The following is a 13,397-nucleotide window of genomic DNA, read 5'->3' as shown; positions in this document are numbered from 1 at the left end:
GGTGCCCGCGGCCCTAGGGCTCCATGCGGCGCTGCGGCAAGGCCTGGCCGCGGCGCTCAGGCCGGGCGCAGCTCACCCGACGGTGCCTCCATGCTGCGGCGCCGCCGGGGCCACTGAGGGCGGCGGGGCCGGGCCGGGTCGGGCCGGGCCGGACCGTATGGAAATGGGCCCCGGCCCCATTGGCCCCGGCGGCGCGGCCGCACCGGTGGGTCGGGCATGAACTTGATCCCCCTTTTCTGGGTGGGTGGGTGGGGGGATGAGGAGGGGGCGCCGCCGGCCCAGCCACGGGGGTGTCCACCCAGAGGGGAAATAAAACAGCATGGCTATGTGATTTATGGCTCTCTGGGACCCTTTCCCATTGGGGCCACAGAAAGGAGAACACTGGATCCCACCCGAGTGGGGCAATAAACCCCGGCAAGCGGCCGTGCTGTGGGGCACCCACATGCTAAGCCCCGAACACCCTGTTTGTGCAGCAAACGGCAAAGCAGCAGGGCCAGGGCTTGCTGTCCCCTCGTGCACAGCTTACGGGGTGCTCGGGGAAGGGGGAAGCCAATGTCTCCATCCCGCCGTAGGCAATACACCCCTCTTACCATCTCCTGACCTGGGGAACTCCCTTCTGTAGGGTCTCGTGGAGGGCAGGAAAACAGCAGTCGGGGGGGACACTTTGGGGGATGGTGACAGTTGCAGTGGCCTGAACTAAGCTGGAAGGTGCCTGCTGGGGTGGGGGCCGCCCCTCATCAACAGGACTGAGGACAAACCCTGGGGATGAGCAGCTACCAGGACGCTGGTGCCCTCAAGCACTGGAGGTGCTTTACAAGGGCTCGTCCATCCCTTCTCGCCTGTCTGCGAGAAGGTGGGAAGCGCAGCCTGAGCAGCGTGGGCCCGCCGCTCTGAGGGATGCCATGCTGAGTGCTTCAGAGACTGTGGCCAGGAGGGAAGTGGCCAGGAGGGAAGCTGGGCGCTCCGCCGGCTCCCTTGCGCTCCCACTGTTGCTCTCCTCTTCCTCACCCTGCAAGACGAAGGGTCGCACCCGGGCTGACGGGCGCCTGCTTTGCTTTGCAGCACTGTGGCCTTTCATGGCCTGAGGCCCTGGGGCTCTGGGCGCGCCGCTCTGGGGCCTAATCGCGGCCCTCGCTATCACGCCCATCTGCTCCACAATGGAGCAGGCATGGTATTTTGACTATCTCAGGGGCTTTCCTTTCACATCACCCCTTCACAATGGCGCTATCAGACCTGGGCTCAAGGCATTTCCCCCCTTCCCCCCCCCCATCTGCGGCAGCTTTCTAGGACCCTTCTTGCAGCCGGCGGATGCCACCCCGTCGGCCTCTGCGGAGGAGTCTGGGCACAGCACGGCACGGGCAAGGCAGGCACCTGGTGACCCCCGGCCAGCCGCGGGGCAGCCCCCCGTCCCCCGTCCTCAGGGCGAGGGGCAGGCCTGCTGCCAGCACCTTACCCTGTTTATTAACCCGGATTACTGCGAGCTGTTGTTTAGCCTTCTGCAGTCTCACGCTCAGGAGATATGCCGGAGAGATAGGCTTGAAGAGTACCCCCACCCCTGGGCTTTGTGTTTTGGATAGTGCTTCTGGCAGGGCCTGAAAGGAAGGCGTTTTGCCACTGATTTATGAAACAATTGCTCTGGGTGGTGGCTGCTGAGTTGGGGAAGGCTGCTCTCCTGTAGGCTGAGCACCCTTCTTCCTTTGAGCACCCTTCTTCCTTTCGGTGTGCATCCACACATGCTGCTGCCCCTTGGGGACGTGTGTGGGTGCAGGTGTTTGGGGGTGGGGGGGGAGAACAGTCCCCCCCCCCATTGCAATGAATTTTATAAAAGCAGGGAGGAAAAAAAGAGGGGGCAAAAGGGTGAGCTGGATTTGAAGCCCCTTCGTGAGTTGTGGATGGTCTCGCTGGGTGTTCTCTGGGCTGTCTGTCCTGGCTGGCTGTGCAACGTGTGTCTGTCACCCTTCAGTGCACCCCACTGCTCTAGCAAGGGGAGGGCAGCCCTTCGAAAAAGGCCCTCGGAAGACTGGAAGGCTGCAAAAAAGCAGTCAAGGGGGGGGGCAGGCAATGCCAGAGAGCCCCTCGGCCTGCCTGCGGGAGAGCAGACCACGCTGCGACCGGGACCCACCAGGGCTGCACAGGGCAGAGAAGTGAGTCCCCCCAGACCTGGCTGGACGCCTTCCCGTTTCCCACAGCACAGCCGTCACAGCGGCAGGCGCTGCCTTGGGCCATGCCATTTTCTGGCCGCCAAGGAGCGAGCCGCTGGCCGGGATGGCGCTGAAGGCCCCTGCCCTGCCCAGGCAGCAGTGGCTGAGGGCGCGCAGGCAGGCTGGGCCCCGGCCCCTCTCCGGAGGATGCCGCCGGGAGCCCGCGGGCAGAGGAAGTGTCGCCGCAGGACTCCGATGGGCAGCGATCAAGCTCTGCTCCTGCCGGGCTCCAGCTGGGGCTGTGACGTTTTTAGAAGACCCTTCAGCTCGGCAGCAACTCCCCCTTTCCCTTTGATTTATTGTTCTTCGCCTAGGCCCCCTCCTCCTTCCCCAACCCGCTCTTTCTCTCCATCCCCCCAGGAAGCGGGGCCGAGGCATCGCGCCCTCAAACGCATTCCAGCTCCCTTTCATATACAGGGGGAGGCGAAGGGGAGACGTTGACTTTGAACTGCCTCTTTGTAGGAGCCCGGCCCATTGTGGGCAGCGATGTTTTTCGCTGGGGGATGCGGAGCGAGTCAGTGGGGTTTCTCTCCGTCCGTTCCCCCCCCCCCAATCCATTTCAATGGGGCGAGCTGTGGGGCTGCGCAGTGCCTCACTTTTGTGCAGGGCTCGCGGTGCTCGGCAGCACCTTGCTGGCCGGCTGCCTCCTTTCGGGGGAGACGCTCCTGGAGCTTGCATGCTCCGGCAGAAGAAGAACGTTGCCTTCCAGCATTTCCAAGCAGGCGGGCGGTTCCTGGACCCGCAGCCTTGTCCTGTATCGCCCCAGTGCTCTGTGACAGGCCAAGCCCTGTGATCCGTAACCAAACCAGACGTCAGTGGGATCCTGCTAGGAAAAGGGGAGCAGAAAACAATGTCCGTGTCCTGCCCACCTTGGTGGGATGACAGCAAGCTGGGGACACTGAGGCACACATGGATTTGTCTCTTTCCCGTTTGCTGGGTTGTGCTGGTTTGGTGCTGGTTTGGCTTGGCTTGGTGACAGAAGATACTGAGAGAATGTGTGGCCAAAGATGTTATTTTATTCACTGTCAACCCACCCTCTCTCCTGTAGCAGGTGAGATAGAAGCTGTCAGGGGACTCTGATGGATGCCCCTGAGTTTAATGCATAATATGCTTGAGTCAGAGCAATGTGGTGGCCTGCAGCCCTGCACACAGTGGGCATGGGGCCGAGGCGGTCAGCAGCAATGTGAAGGGCCCAGCTGGGTCCTCATTTGAAAAACTTCACTCCAGGTCCATCTGACAAGGGTCGGGCTGGCGGTTTTAGCCCCCAAATTCCCATCTGTGGGAGCAAAACTGAAGCTCCTCCATGGCAATCCAGTTTGCTTGGCTGCAGCTGGACAGGTCAGTCAGTGCCAGACAGACAGACCCATGCAGCTGGGGGTGGGTGACTGAGAGCCTCCTTTGCACCCCTGGTCCATGGTCCATGGACCATGGCCTGGCAAGTCCTGCTTCACCAGCCTTGCCCACGAGCGTGGGACAAGACCGCTCGGCCATGACGGTGTCGACCTCAGGAGCAGAACTGCTCAGAGCTGAGCACTGCTCTCCTTCCCTCCCCATGTGCCCTTGGCATGATAGCATCAGGCAAGACCAGCCCCCTTCACCCCCTGCGACCCACGTCTTGCTCCCCCAGGTCCTTGTCAAAGCTGAGCAGGGCATTCAGCTCCGCCTCCATCCCCCTGGACCCTGGTGCCTGGGTCCTCCAGGCTCACACCACAGCTGGGGACCTCCCTCTGCTCAGCTCCCCTGGCCCCATGTAGCTGTTTTGTTTGGCGAGGATTAAGCAGGGGGCTTAGCTGGAAAGATGCCGCTTGCTGACACTGGGAAGACGAAAGGGCTGTTTGTAGCGTACGAGCCCAGGCTGAGATGAAAGCCCTGGAGGATGGTCTGGTCCAGATCTGCGTCCTGATTAAATCAGCCTCTGCAGCACAGCAGTACAGAGCCTGGGCTGTAATTCGGGCATCACCCATGTAACTGCAAGCTTGAATCACCAGCCCTTCCCCTCCGCAGTTATTGGGGGGGGGGGGGAAACTGAGGCACAGACAGGCTGGGGCTGAGCAGAGAACCCAGCACAGCCCTGGTGTCCAAGTCCCTGGGCTGTTGCAGAACAGATGTGCTGCTCCAGGACAAATGCTTCTTCTGGGCTTTAAATGCCCCAATACGCCGTGCTGCCATGCATTTCTGAGCGATGCTACGGGGTGCTGAGGCAGAGGCGTCTTCCCGTTGCATCAGGGCACGGGAGTGAACAACAGGATTTTACTCAGACAACCCTAAGCTGCCCAAAAGACCTCAGTGGGCACCGAGAGGCCTGCAGTGCTCTGAGACAGCCCCCAAATCTCTGTTAGGACAGGGCTGATGGAGAAAAGAGGCTGGGAGAGCAAGGGCAGGAACAAAGGACAGCAAATTTGGGGACTTGGGAGGGTAGGGGTGCATGGTCTGGGTTTCCTCAACAGGGAAGCAAGGGGTGGCTCAGCAAGCAGGATGCCCTGGATCATGGCACCGGGTTGTTTAAGGGGGCCGGGGGCAATGCAGCCCCCCCGCAGGGCTGCAGCCAGAGGCAGGCAGCAGAGGAGTGTCTCCTGGCTGGCGGCAGAGCGAACGGAGGGCTCCCAGGGGCTCCCTGGCTGCAGGCAGCTCCAGCCCGGCAGCACTGCCATTCCTCCCCGCGTGAGCAGGGAAGCACTGGCCGAGGGGGCTGTGTCACCCAGCTGGGGGAGGTTGGGGGATGCTGGCTTCAGCTCTTAGAGAGCAAAAGCCACCAAAGACTCAGAGAAGCCCCAGAAGAGCATGAAAACCCCTCTGGCCTTAGGACTTCACTGTGCCTGGGAAGCATCACCTTCGTTGTGGCATGGGCTCCTGGCTCTGCGGCTGCCGTGCTGGCAGCACCCATCTAGCCATGGCGTGACTCATGGTTCCCCCTTCCCAACTCCCCCTTTCCTCTGTGGCAGGGAAATCCCAGTGTCTTTTCCAGCCTGATGGCTCCAAAAGGGGCCATGGCTCATCTTCCTGCAGTGGTTTAAGCAGCTATGACCCCAGTCCAGCTCGCGGGAGCTGCCACTCTCGCCAGACAGCTGGGAGCTGTGTTGCAGCCCTGAGGGTGGCCAGGTCTTGGCACAAACCTGGGGCACGAGGCAGCGTGTTGCACAGAGGCTGTGCCATGGAGCAGCCCCACATCCTCATCTGCCGGCTCTGCTCCAGGGTCCCAGCTAGTGGCAGGGAGCAGCACCCTGAGGCCTCCACCAAAAGCCACTAGAGATGGCTGCTGTGATTTCAGAGGCGCCGGTGTCTGTGTGAGCCCTCGCCTCTGAAAAATCCATATGGATTTGCCCTGGAGAGTGGACATAGATCAAGCACATGAGGCCAAATCTGGGTGCTCAGGCTGAGCCTGGTCCCAGCCTGATGGGCCCTGCAGGTCCCCGGGGGCCAGTGGCAGTGGCAGGGCACCCATCGCAGTCCAGGGCAATGCCAGCCTGGCCCTCCAGCAACACCACTATGGGGTGAATAGTGAGGGCAGCCTGTGAGCGGGGACAGCCCAAGTGCCCCAACTGTGCCTGGGCGGTTGACCATGGTGAGTCACCAAGTGACCAAGATGCCCGGCGCAGGGCTGGACAATAGCACCCGACCTTCCGGCACTGCCGAAACCGGAGGAGCCAAGATCGTATCAGCACAACAGGGTTAGCGTGATCAAAGAGCTGGGCTGAGAGAGGAACTAATACATTTAGCCCTGCTAAACAATGCCGGGCTGGAGGAGGACCCGAGGGCTGCGATAGCTCTTATCTGAACCTGGGACCAAGGTGCGAAGGACCTGGCCCTGGAGGGTGAGAGATTAGGTGGGCAGGAGGGCTGACACCGCTTTAGGGGCTAGGGTGCAAATCCAGGGGGAGAGAGCAGCCTGCACCCACCTGCCTTAACAGCTTATACACTTTGGCAAATGCCCATGCATGGGGGTCTGAGAAGCAAAAGTTAAAACTCATTTTTCCTAGGAATAAGGAAAGCTCTGGGCACTGTGCAGGGGTGCCAGCCTGGATCCGCTGCTCACAGGCACACGGCTGGGAGAGGAGCACCTCAACGCGAGAGGATCCCCGTGTGGGAACCGCATCCAACGCAACAGAGCAAGGGCCGCGGTGGGGAGAAGCCCGCCTGGCCCCACACCACACACTCGCAATGGGTCTCAAACATGGTCATTTAATAAAATCTCCTTTTTAAAATAACTACAATCCATACAACAACGACAGCCTCTGGGAGAGGGGCAGCGACCCACGTTTAATGTAGCACGTCGGAGAGAAAGCATCCGCGAGGTGATGGCTTCTGCCTTTAAACCTCGCTGGGCAGACGTTTCCACGCCACCACCGCTCGCCGGCATGGGATCACACCTCTGCCCGCTGCTGCCAGCACCCAGCTGCATGCTGCTCCTGGTGCCCACATCTCCCACGCCTGCAATGAGCCACCCGCATGCAACAACCACCCGTGAGGCTCTGGGGAGAGACGCCGGGCTCCGAGCAAGGACAAGGCAGCAAGGGCTGGCAAGGGGGCACAACACCCCCCCCTTCCCCTGCACCCACTGCCCATGGGTGGCAGTGGCTCCGGAGCCGGGCACTGTCCTGTGATGGACCTCAGTGACTGTCCCCTGCTGTGGAGAGAGCACCGGCTGCTGTGGAGCAGCCCAGGCTTTGCCTACAAGGGGACACCGTGAAGGGGACCAGCTCTTTGGGGCAGGCACGTGGCTGCGGGGAAAGGCAGGGCATGGGATGACACTCAGCAGGCAGGGGGTCCCAGTGCGGCTGCACGGGCTCTGCGACGGGCCATGGGGGTGCTCGCTGCGCCCATCGCTTGGCAAGCTCTGCCATCGTCTGAACGACTACTTGGCTATGTCTTGCCTTGGCCCCTCGAGCCCCAGGGACACTCTCTGTCCTCCACTGCTGGCAGGTTTCAACCCAAAACATTTAACCCTTTCTGACCATTGCCCGTGAACCCCAGCAATGCTGAGCTCCAGCAGCCCTGCATAGGGGCAGCATGTTTCCTTCCTCGACCTTAGCACCCCGCAGCGCTTCAATACCTGGCCCTGGGGTGGCTGGAGCAGTGGAGAAGATGGAGATAGCCTAAACATCCCAAGTACAGCTCGAGGAAATCCTCTGCCCATCTGAGGGGCTTGTGCTGCAAATGGGCCCAGCCACTGTCCCGGGCAAGGGGGTCCCCAAAGGCACCTGGACCTCCTGCATCATGGGCATCTCTGGGGACCAGCTGCCCAAAAAGAGGTAAAACTGCAGGGCCCAGGGTGGGAGAAGGCAGCCGTGCACTGCGCAGGGAGAGTTTCTGCAGCAGCAGCAGCTGAGGATGCATCACCCGGAGCAAAGCCTGCAGCCTCTCTATCCCCCTCTTGCTCCTGGTTTGGGCTTCTCAAGCAGGGCCCCGGTTACAGGGGCTTTCAGGGGAGAAGGGGACGGACCAGGCATCCTAGTGCCAGCCAGAGCCTTTAAAGATGCTTGCCAAATCCTGGGAAAGTTTCCATCCCTCCTGGAGGGGCTTGCGGCAGGCCAATCCCGGCTGCACTTTCAACTGAAGAAGGGAGTGCATCGTGGCCCCGTTGGTGCTCTCCGACTCCCTCTTGAGATCTTTCACGGCTGCTCTTGCATTAGACTGGTTGCAGCTGTAAAAGTAGCCCTCGACCCCTCCTCGAAGCCAAATGCCCGGAGCCAGAGCTGCAGCCCCCCATTTCTGTGCCAGCACAGCAGCCGCCCTCGGGGCGCCCCACGGGGAGAGCACATCTGCACCAGCCCCAGAGAGCAGCGAGGACACAGCAGCGGGGGAGCTGCGGGGCAAGGCAGGAAGGCGCTCATGCCGTCAAAGAGAACAAGGAGGCTGGAAAGGGGGGGGCAGCCCCCCCTCCCATAGCTGTTAGTGGGTGTTTATTGGGCAGGCAGCGAACAGTCTGGCAGAGCGGGGGGCGCCGGGCTCCCGCGGCCCCAGGCCCCTCCGCCTCGGCGTGGGTGCCCCTCTGGCGGTGCTGCCTGCGCTGGGTTTGGGCATTCTGCGTACAGTCCGTAGCGAGCTCGGGCACGAGGAGAGAGGAAGGGTGTTACTGGGGCAACTTGGGGTTCGAGGGGTGCAAGGTAGAGTCGTCGAACAGCGGGTTTCGCACTTCCATTTCTCCGGTCTGCAGTGGTGGTGGGAGCAGGACAGAGGGAGGGGAGAAAAGCAGGTCAGAAAGCAGCTGGGTTCGTGAGCCTCCGCATCCCAGCTATGTAAGGGGTCGGGACTGAAACCCAACACGCCGGGCCCCGAGGCACAGCACCCGCTCACGGGCAAGCCAGGCAGAGGAGAAACAGGTCGAGAGGGAGGGAGGCTTGGGTGGGAGCCCAGGCGGTCTGGTCCCAGGTGGGATGCACCAGGGCTCCAGCACCCACGGCTGAAAAAGGTCCTGGCTCCATGCTGGGGTGGGAGGGAGCGGACTGGGATGCTCTGACTGGATGGGATGCTCCAGGGGGGAACGGGCAGTGCACACAAACACAGTCCGGCACTGCTCTCCCATGCCAGCACCCACCAGGCTCGCTGATAGGAATGGGTTGGTTCCCCAGACTGCCAGTGTGCCATCAACAGCCCTTTAATGGGCCTGTAAAGACATAATGATGACCCTTAATCTGGGCCCTGATGGCTGGGCACCACAGCCATTACCATGTGAAAGGCTCCCTTTGGGTCCCTTTGTGCTCTTTACACCCCGGCCTGTAGCAGGGCTGTTAGGAGCTGCCCTTCCCCAGGGTCCCCATTGAGCCGAAGGGCCAGAAAAGTCCCCTCTGGGTTTGAGGGGGGTCTCTGGCCACGGTTCCCCTGGTCCACCCAGTGGCCAGGGAGGTCCTGGACTGGGGCCTGGATCCCCCACGCTGGCTGGCTGGTGGCCTGGGGGCCGCAAGGAGGAGCAACCAGAGCTCCTGTGTCCAGGAGCCCCAATGTGGCCACATCGCCTGTATCTCAGGGGCGGTTGGGTTTGGCTTGCCAACGGATGCTCCAGTTCTCAGCTCCCGAGACAAAGCAGGGCAGCACTCCCCAAGGAATGTCCCCATGTCTGGAAGCCGCATTTCTGTCCATCAAACACTTGGAGCAAATCCAGGCTGCATGTCTGCAGCAGCGCAAACCCATTCACCCGTGACAGCTGCCCCTGCTTCCACCACCAGCCCTGCTTGCAGCGCTGAGCCAGCCTCATGTTCCCTGCGAGGGAAGTTTTGAGGCAGCTCCGGGCCTGAAGCAGTGACCGCCAGCCCCTATGGCCACCAGCACCCAGCGTAGACAGGGGGGCCGGCAGCAGCCCCATCTCACATCGCCTTGAACTGCCCCAGCAGCTCTGGCTGGGAGAGTGCCTGGTGTTCGAAGCAAGTGGGATGGCGGGTGCTCTGCCGGCAGCTGACAGGGGACACAGGGGGGTTGGACCATCACACAGTTTGACAAAGGACATTTTTAAAAGGTCTCCTCTTGAGGACCCACACACCCCAGATGAGCAGGTTCCCCTCTGCCCCCACTGCGGCTCGACTGCGCAGAGGGTGCTGGCTGGCAGGAGCCAGCTCACAGGTGCCCCAGTCCAGCCACCGCTCTGACCCCGTGCCTTACCGGAGCCAGCCCTGGGCACTCGTATACGGTGAAGTCTCCATCCTCATTCTCCTCGTCAGATGACGCAGAGTCTGGCAGCTTGGGTTCCTCTTTATGCCTGTGGGGAGAGTTTTCAGAGAGGGTGGGTGAAGCCCAGAGGGATGATTTCCCAGTTAATGGCACGGCATGGCCAAGCGCGCTCCAGGGTGCTGCCCGCTGGGTCAAAGACCCAGTGACTGGGGCTCCTGCCAGAACCGCATGATCTCGTCCCCGGCTTCTGGCACCCTCTGCCCAGGGCAGCTCTGGAGGCTGCTCCTGCTTTCTCTTTTCAGGGCAAGCTTGCTTACTTCTCCATGGAGAGCATCTGCTGCTTTTGGTGCTGGTAGTGGTACATCTGGGCGCTCTGAGCCAGCGTCTTGTCCCCAGGCTGCGAAGAGAGCAATAGCAGACGTGAACGCGGGGCTCTGGCAAGCCACCAGCCCTCCCCAGGACATGGTCTCTGCCCTGTGGACAGTGGCCCAAAGCAGAGCCCGAGCTGATGGTTGTTCCCCTGCCTCTGTTTTGGGAGCCTCTTGCAAGGAGTGTAGGCCTGGCTTGGGCACCAAATGCCCTGCCAGGAGGCACCCGGCACCTTACCGAGATGTTGTCGTAGGGCAAAGGGCTGGATGCTCTCTGTGCTGAGTAGTCTGCTTTCTGCGCCAGCCTGACCTCCTTCTGCAGCCTGCCAAGGAGAGAGGACAGCAGTTGGGCAGGAGCGACCAGAGCAGCTGACTCCAAACTGGACCCAGCGACCCCGCTTCAGCTCAGCTCCCTGACCCGGATCCACACTGCCTGCAAGGGGCACCCACAGTCAGCAGCACCCCCAAGCCAGGAGGTCCTGCCCATGCACCGAGATGCAGTCGGTCATCTCCATCCTGTGGGATCTGGGCACATGACGACCCAGCGAAGATCTGGCAGCTTTCCAGGGGCTGGGAAGTGCCAGTCTGGCTGCTGAGCAGAGCAAGGGCAGGAAGAGGCCAAGCACAGGAGTCTCCCAGCCTGGCTCCGAGGAGGTCGTGGAGCGTCTGCTCTCCCTGTCGTGCTGAGCACTGCGGCGAGGGCTGTATGATGGCTGAGCACGGCCAGTTGGGGTTGCGCAGGCAAGTGCTTCCCCTGCACGAGACCACTGCGTGGCAGGATCTGCTGCCGTGGGACAGCACCTTGGGATGGCTCAGAAAGGGACTGAGCGGTAAAGCCTGAATTGTACTTAAAAAACAATGTTTCAGAAGGAAAAGGAAACCACAGTTCATGGGGTTTCTCAAGGAGGCAGAACGGACTCCATGGGGCTTTTCACTTGCTGAGCCTCAGATCCTGTTCCTGCAGTCCCCTGAGTGCTGGGTCATGCCATGGAAGGCCATGTGCTCCTGGAGACTTGGCCCTCAGAGGGCATTATGGAGACAAGCTATATTCCTCTATTTTAAAACTACAGAGCTGCTTCTGTGCACACTCCCTGCTTCTGCTAGTCAGGGTCAGAGAGCACCAGAGGTCCCCTGAAACCCAGTGCACACCAGTTGCACCAAGCAGTGAGCTGGTTTAGCAGGGTCTGAGGTGGAGGGCCTGGAGCAGTGATGCATTCTGCTCCCTGAAAGCAGAGTTAGCACCTTGGCAGGTCGGGTGCCAACACCTCTGTGCCCCCAAAAACTCTCTGGAGCAGCAGGCAGCTTTGGGATCATGAGTTCTGAGTACACTGGAGCCTCATGCAGGCTCCTACCAGACCCCATCCAGCCTGGCCTACAATGTCGGGGGGGGGGGGGGGCGCAAGGCAAAGCTTGATGCCAAACCAAGCACCCCCTGCTCCCGGCCTGACACAGGGGCATCCCATGTACCCACACCACTGTACTCCACCTCGTCTGGCAGACACTGTTCCCTTGTGGACACAGGCACTGGTGCATTTGTGGTGGGACAAGTAAGGACAGCTATTTTCCTCTTCTCCAAACCTTGCCCTGGCCCCAGAAAAGTGTGGGAACAAGCTCCTCCAGGCACCACAAGGACACTTAGGTACTCGTTGGGACCAGCAGCCTCTGGCTTACCTGCACCAGCAGACAGCAGCTACAATTAGAGCGGAGATCCCGGCCACAGTGCACACCACAATCAGCCCTGCAGAGGAAGGATGGCACAGAGGGACAGCGGGGGTGAGCCCAGTGGCAGCTCTGATGGCACGGCGCCCAGCTGAGCGATGCGCAGAGCCCCGGCCTCCACCAGCCCGCGTCCCACGGGCAAGGACGCCGAGATGTTCTCCGCCGAGGCCCGTCCCTTAGATCTTACCGAGCACCACGTCATCGTTTGAAGGGATGGGCGATGCCTTCACAGGGTATTTCTGGACTGCCTCGGTGGTAGAGGTGGGGAGGGTCGTGGCTGCCTTGCTGCCGGCAGGATCCCTCTGCAAAGACTCCCCGCTCAACATGCTGGCTACACGATGCCTCCCCACTGGGGCTGGGACGGCTGCAGAAGAGGCAGGAGAAAGCAGGGGCATGAGCAGAGCAGCGCCAGCCTGGTACCGTGGGTTAAAAGTGAGAGTAGGTGTCCCTCCACCAAGGAGAGGGACAGCCAGGTCTAGCCTGGCACGCATCATTCAGGCTCAGGAATTGGGGAAAACAGGAGAAATCCCTGCGTGGGGTGTCCGGCCTGGGGGCACTGGGAGCAGCACAGTGGGAGGACGGGCACTTACTTCTGGGTTTGCCATCGCGCAGCGGGTGGGGGCGAGGAGCATCTTGCCTGGCCAGCACGTCCGCCAGAAAATCGATTTCTTCCTCCAAGCTGGGAACCGAAGTCCTCCCTGAGCCAAGAGAGACGCAGCGAGCGTGAGATGGGGGAGCCAGGGCCGCCCAACGCCAACGTCCCCAGCAGCTGGCGGGAAACCCTCCAACTGCGGGGCCTACTTCTGCTCTGCACCTGGCAGGATGTGGCCCCTTTGGCAAGGTGCTCCTAAACAACCTCAGTGCTGGCAAGGACACAATGGGAGCAGAGGGCCTGGATATTAGCCGGATTCACCCGTTTGCCAGCCACTCTCCCTGGCAGAAGCCACCACTGCTGCCTGCACCAGGGGACTCCCAGGCTGCCTGGCCCCGGACCAAGGGCCAGTAGCAAAGTCCAGCAAAGGGACCCAGGAGTCCTAGCACTTGCCCCTTGCATCCGCGAGGGGACACACAGCCCCTTTGCACAGCAGGAGCTGCCCCAGGTGCTGTGCAGAGCCAGCAGAGGAGGAGGAAGAAGAGGAAGAGCAGGGCTGGGGAGCAGTCCAGCCTGGCCATGGCATGCCAGGCACTGCCAGCCCTTGCCTGCCCTGGTGCTCCCGTCTCACCCTGAGCAGTGTGGCCCGGAGGCATCCGCCTGCACAGGGCAGGTCACAAACCTGGCTGGGGACAAGGCTGCCACCAGGATGCGGAGGAAGAGGAAGGCTGGTGGCCGTCATGCTCCTCCTCACCCTGTGAGCCACGGGTCCAAACCCGGTCTCCTTGGAGGGCGAGAGGAGAGGCCGGCCAGCTGCTGGGAGCTGGGTTAACCCCCGGCTGTGGGGCCAGAAGGGACCGGCCTGGAGCAGAGAGAAAGGTGATGGGGACAGTCCATGGTCCTGGGGCGCCCTGA

General features: G+C 61.5%; 1 protein-coding gene across 1 annotated transcript in view; it reads right to left on the bottom strand.

Moving 5' to 3' along the window:
• Window positions 1–8,084: 8,084 nt before the first annotated feature.
• Window positions 8,085–13,397, bottom strand: part of NPDC1 (neural proliferation, differentiation and control 1) — a 41,062-nt gene continuing 35,749 nt past the window's right edge. The window contains exons 3-9 of the mRNA XM_067309173.1: window positions 12,481–12,588; window positions 12,078–12,254; window positions 11,843–11,909; window positions 10,410–10,494; window positions 10,121–10,200; window positions 9,795–9,891; window positions 8,085–8,349 (exon numbers count right to left, since the gene is read on the bottom strand). Of these exons, the coding sequence (XP_067165274.1) occupies window positions 8,272–8,349; window positions 9,795–9,891; window positions 10,121–10,200; window positions 10,410–10,494; window positions 11,843–11,909; window positions 12,078–12,254; window positions 12,481–12,588 (692 nt within the window). The 3' untranslated portion in view covers window positions 8,085–8,271. The remainder of the gene's footprint in view (window positions 8,350–9,794; window positions 9,892–10,120; window positions 10,201–10,409; window positions 10,495–11,842; window positions 11,910–12,077; window positions 12,255–12,480; window positions 12,589–13,397) is intronic.

Source organism: Apteryx mantelli, chromosome 21 (assembly GCF_036417845.1).
Source record: "Apteryx mantelli isolate bAptMan1 chromosome 21, bAptMan1.hap1, whole genome shotgun sequence".
NCBI classification, from domain to species: domain Eukaryota; kingdom Metazoa; phylum Chordata; class Aves; order Apterygiformes; family Apterygidae; genus Apteryx; species Apteryx mantelli.
Note: the sequence above shows the minus strand (reverse complement) of the source record. Positions and strands in the feature narration are given on the sequence as shown.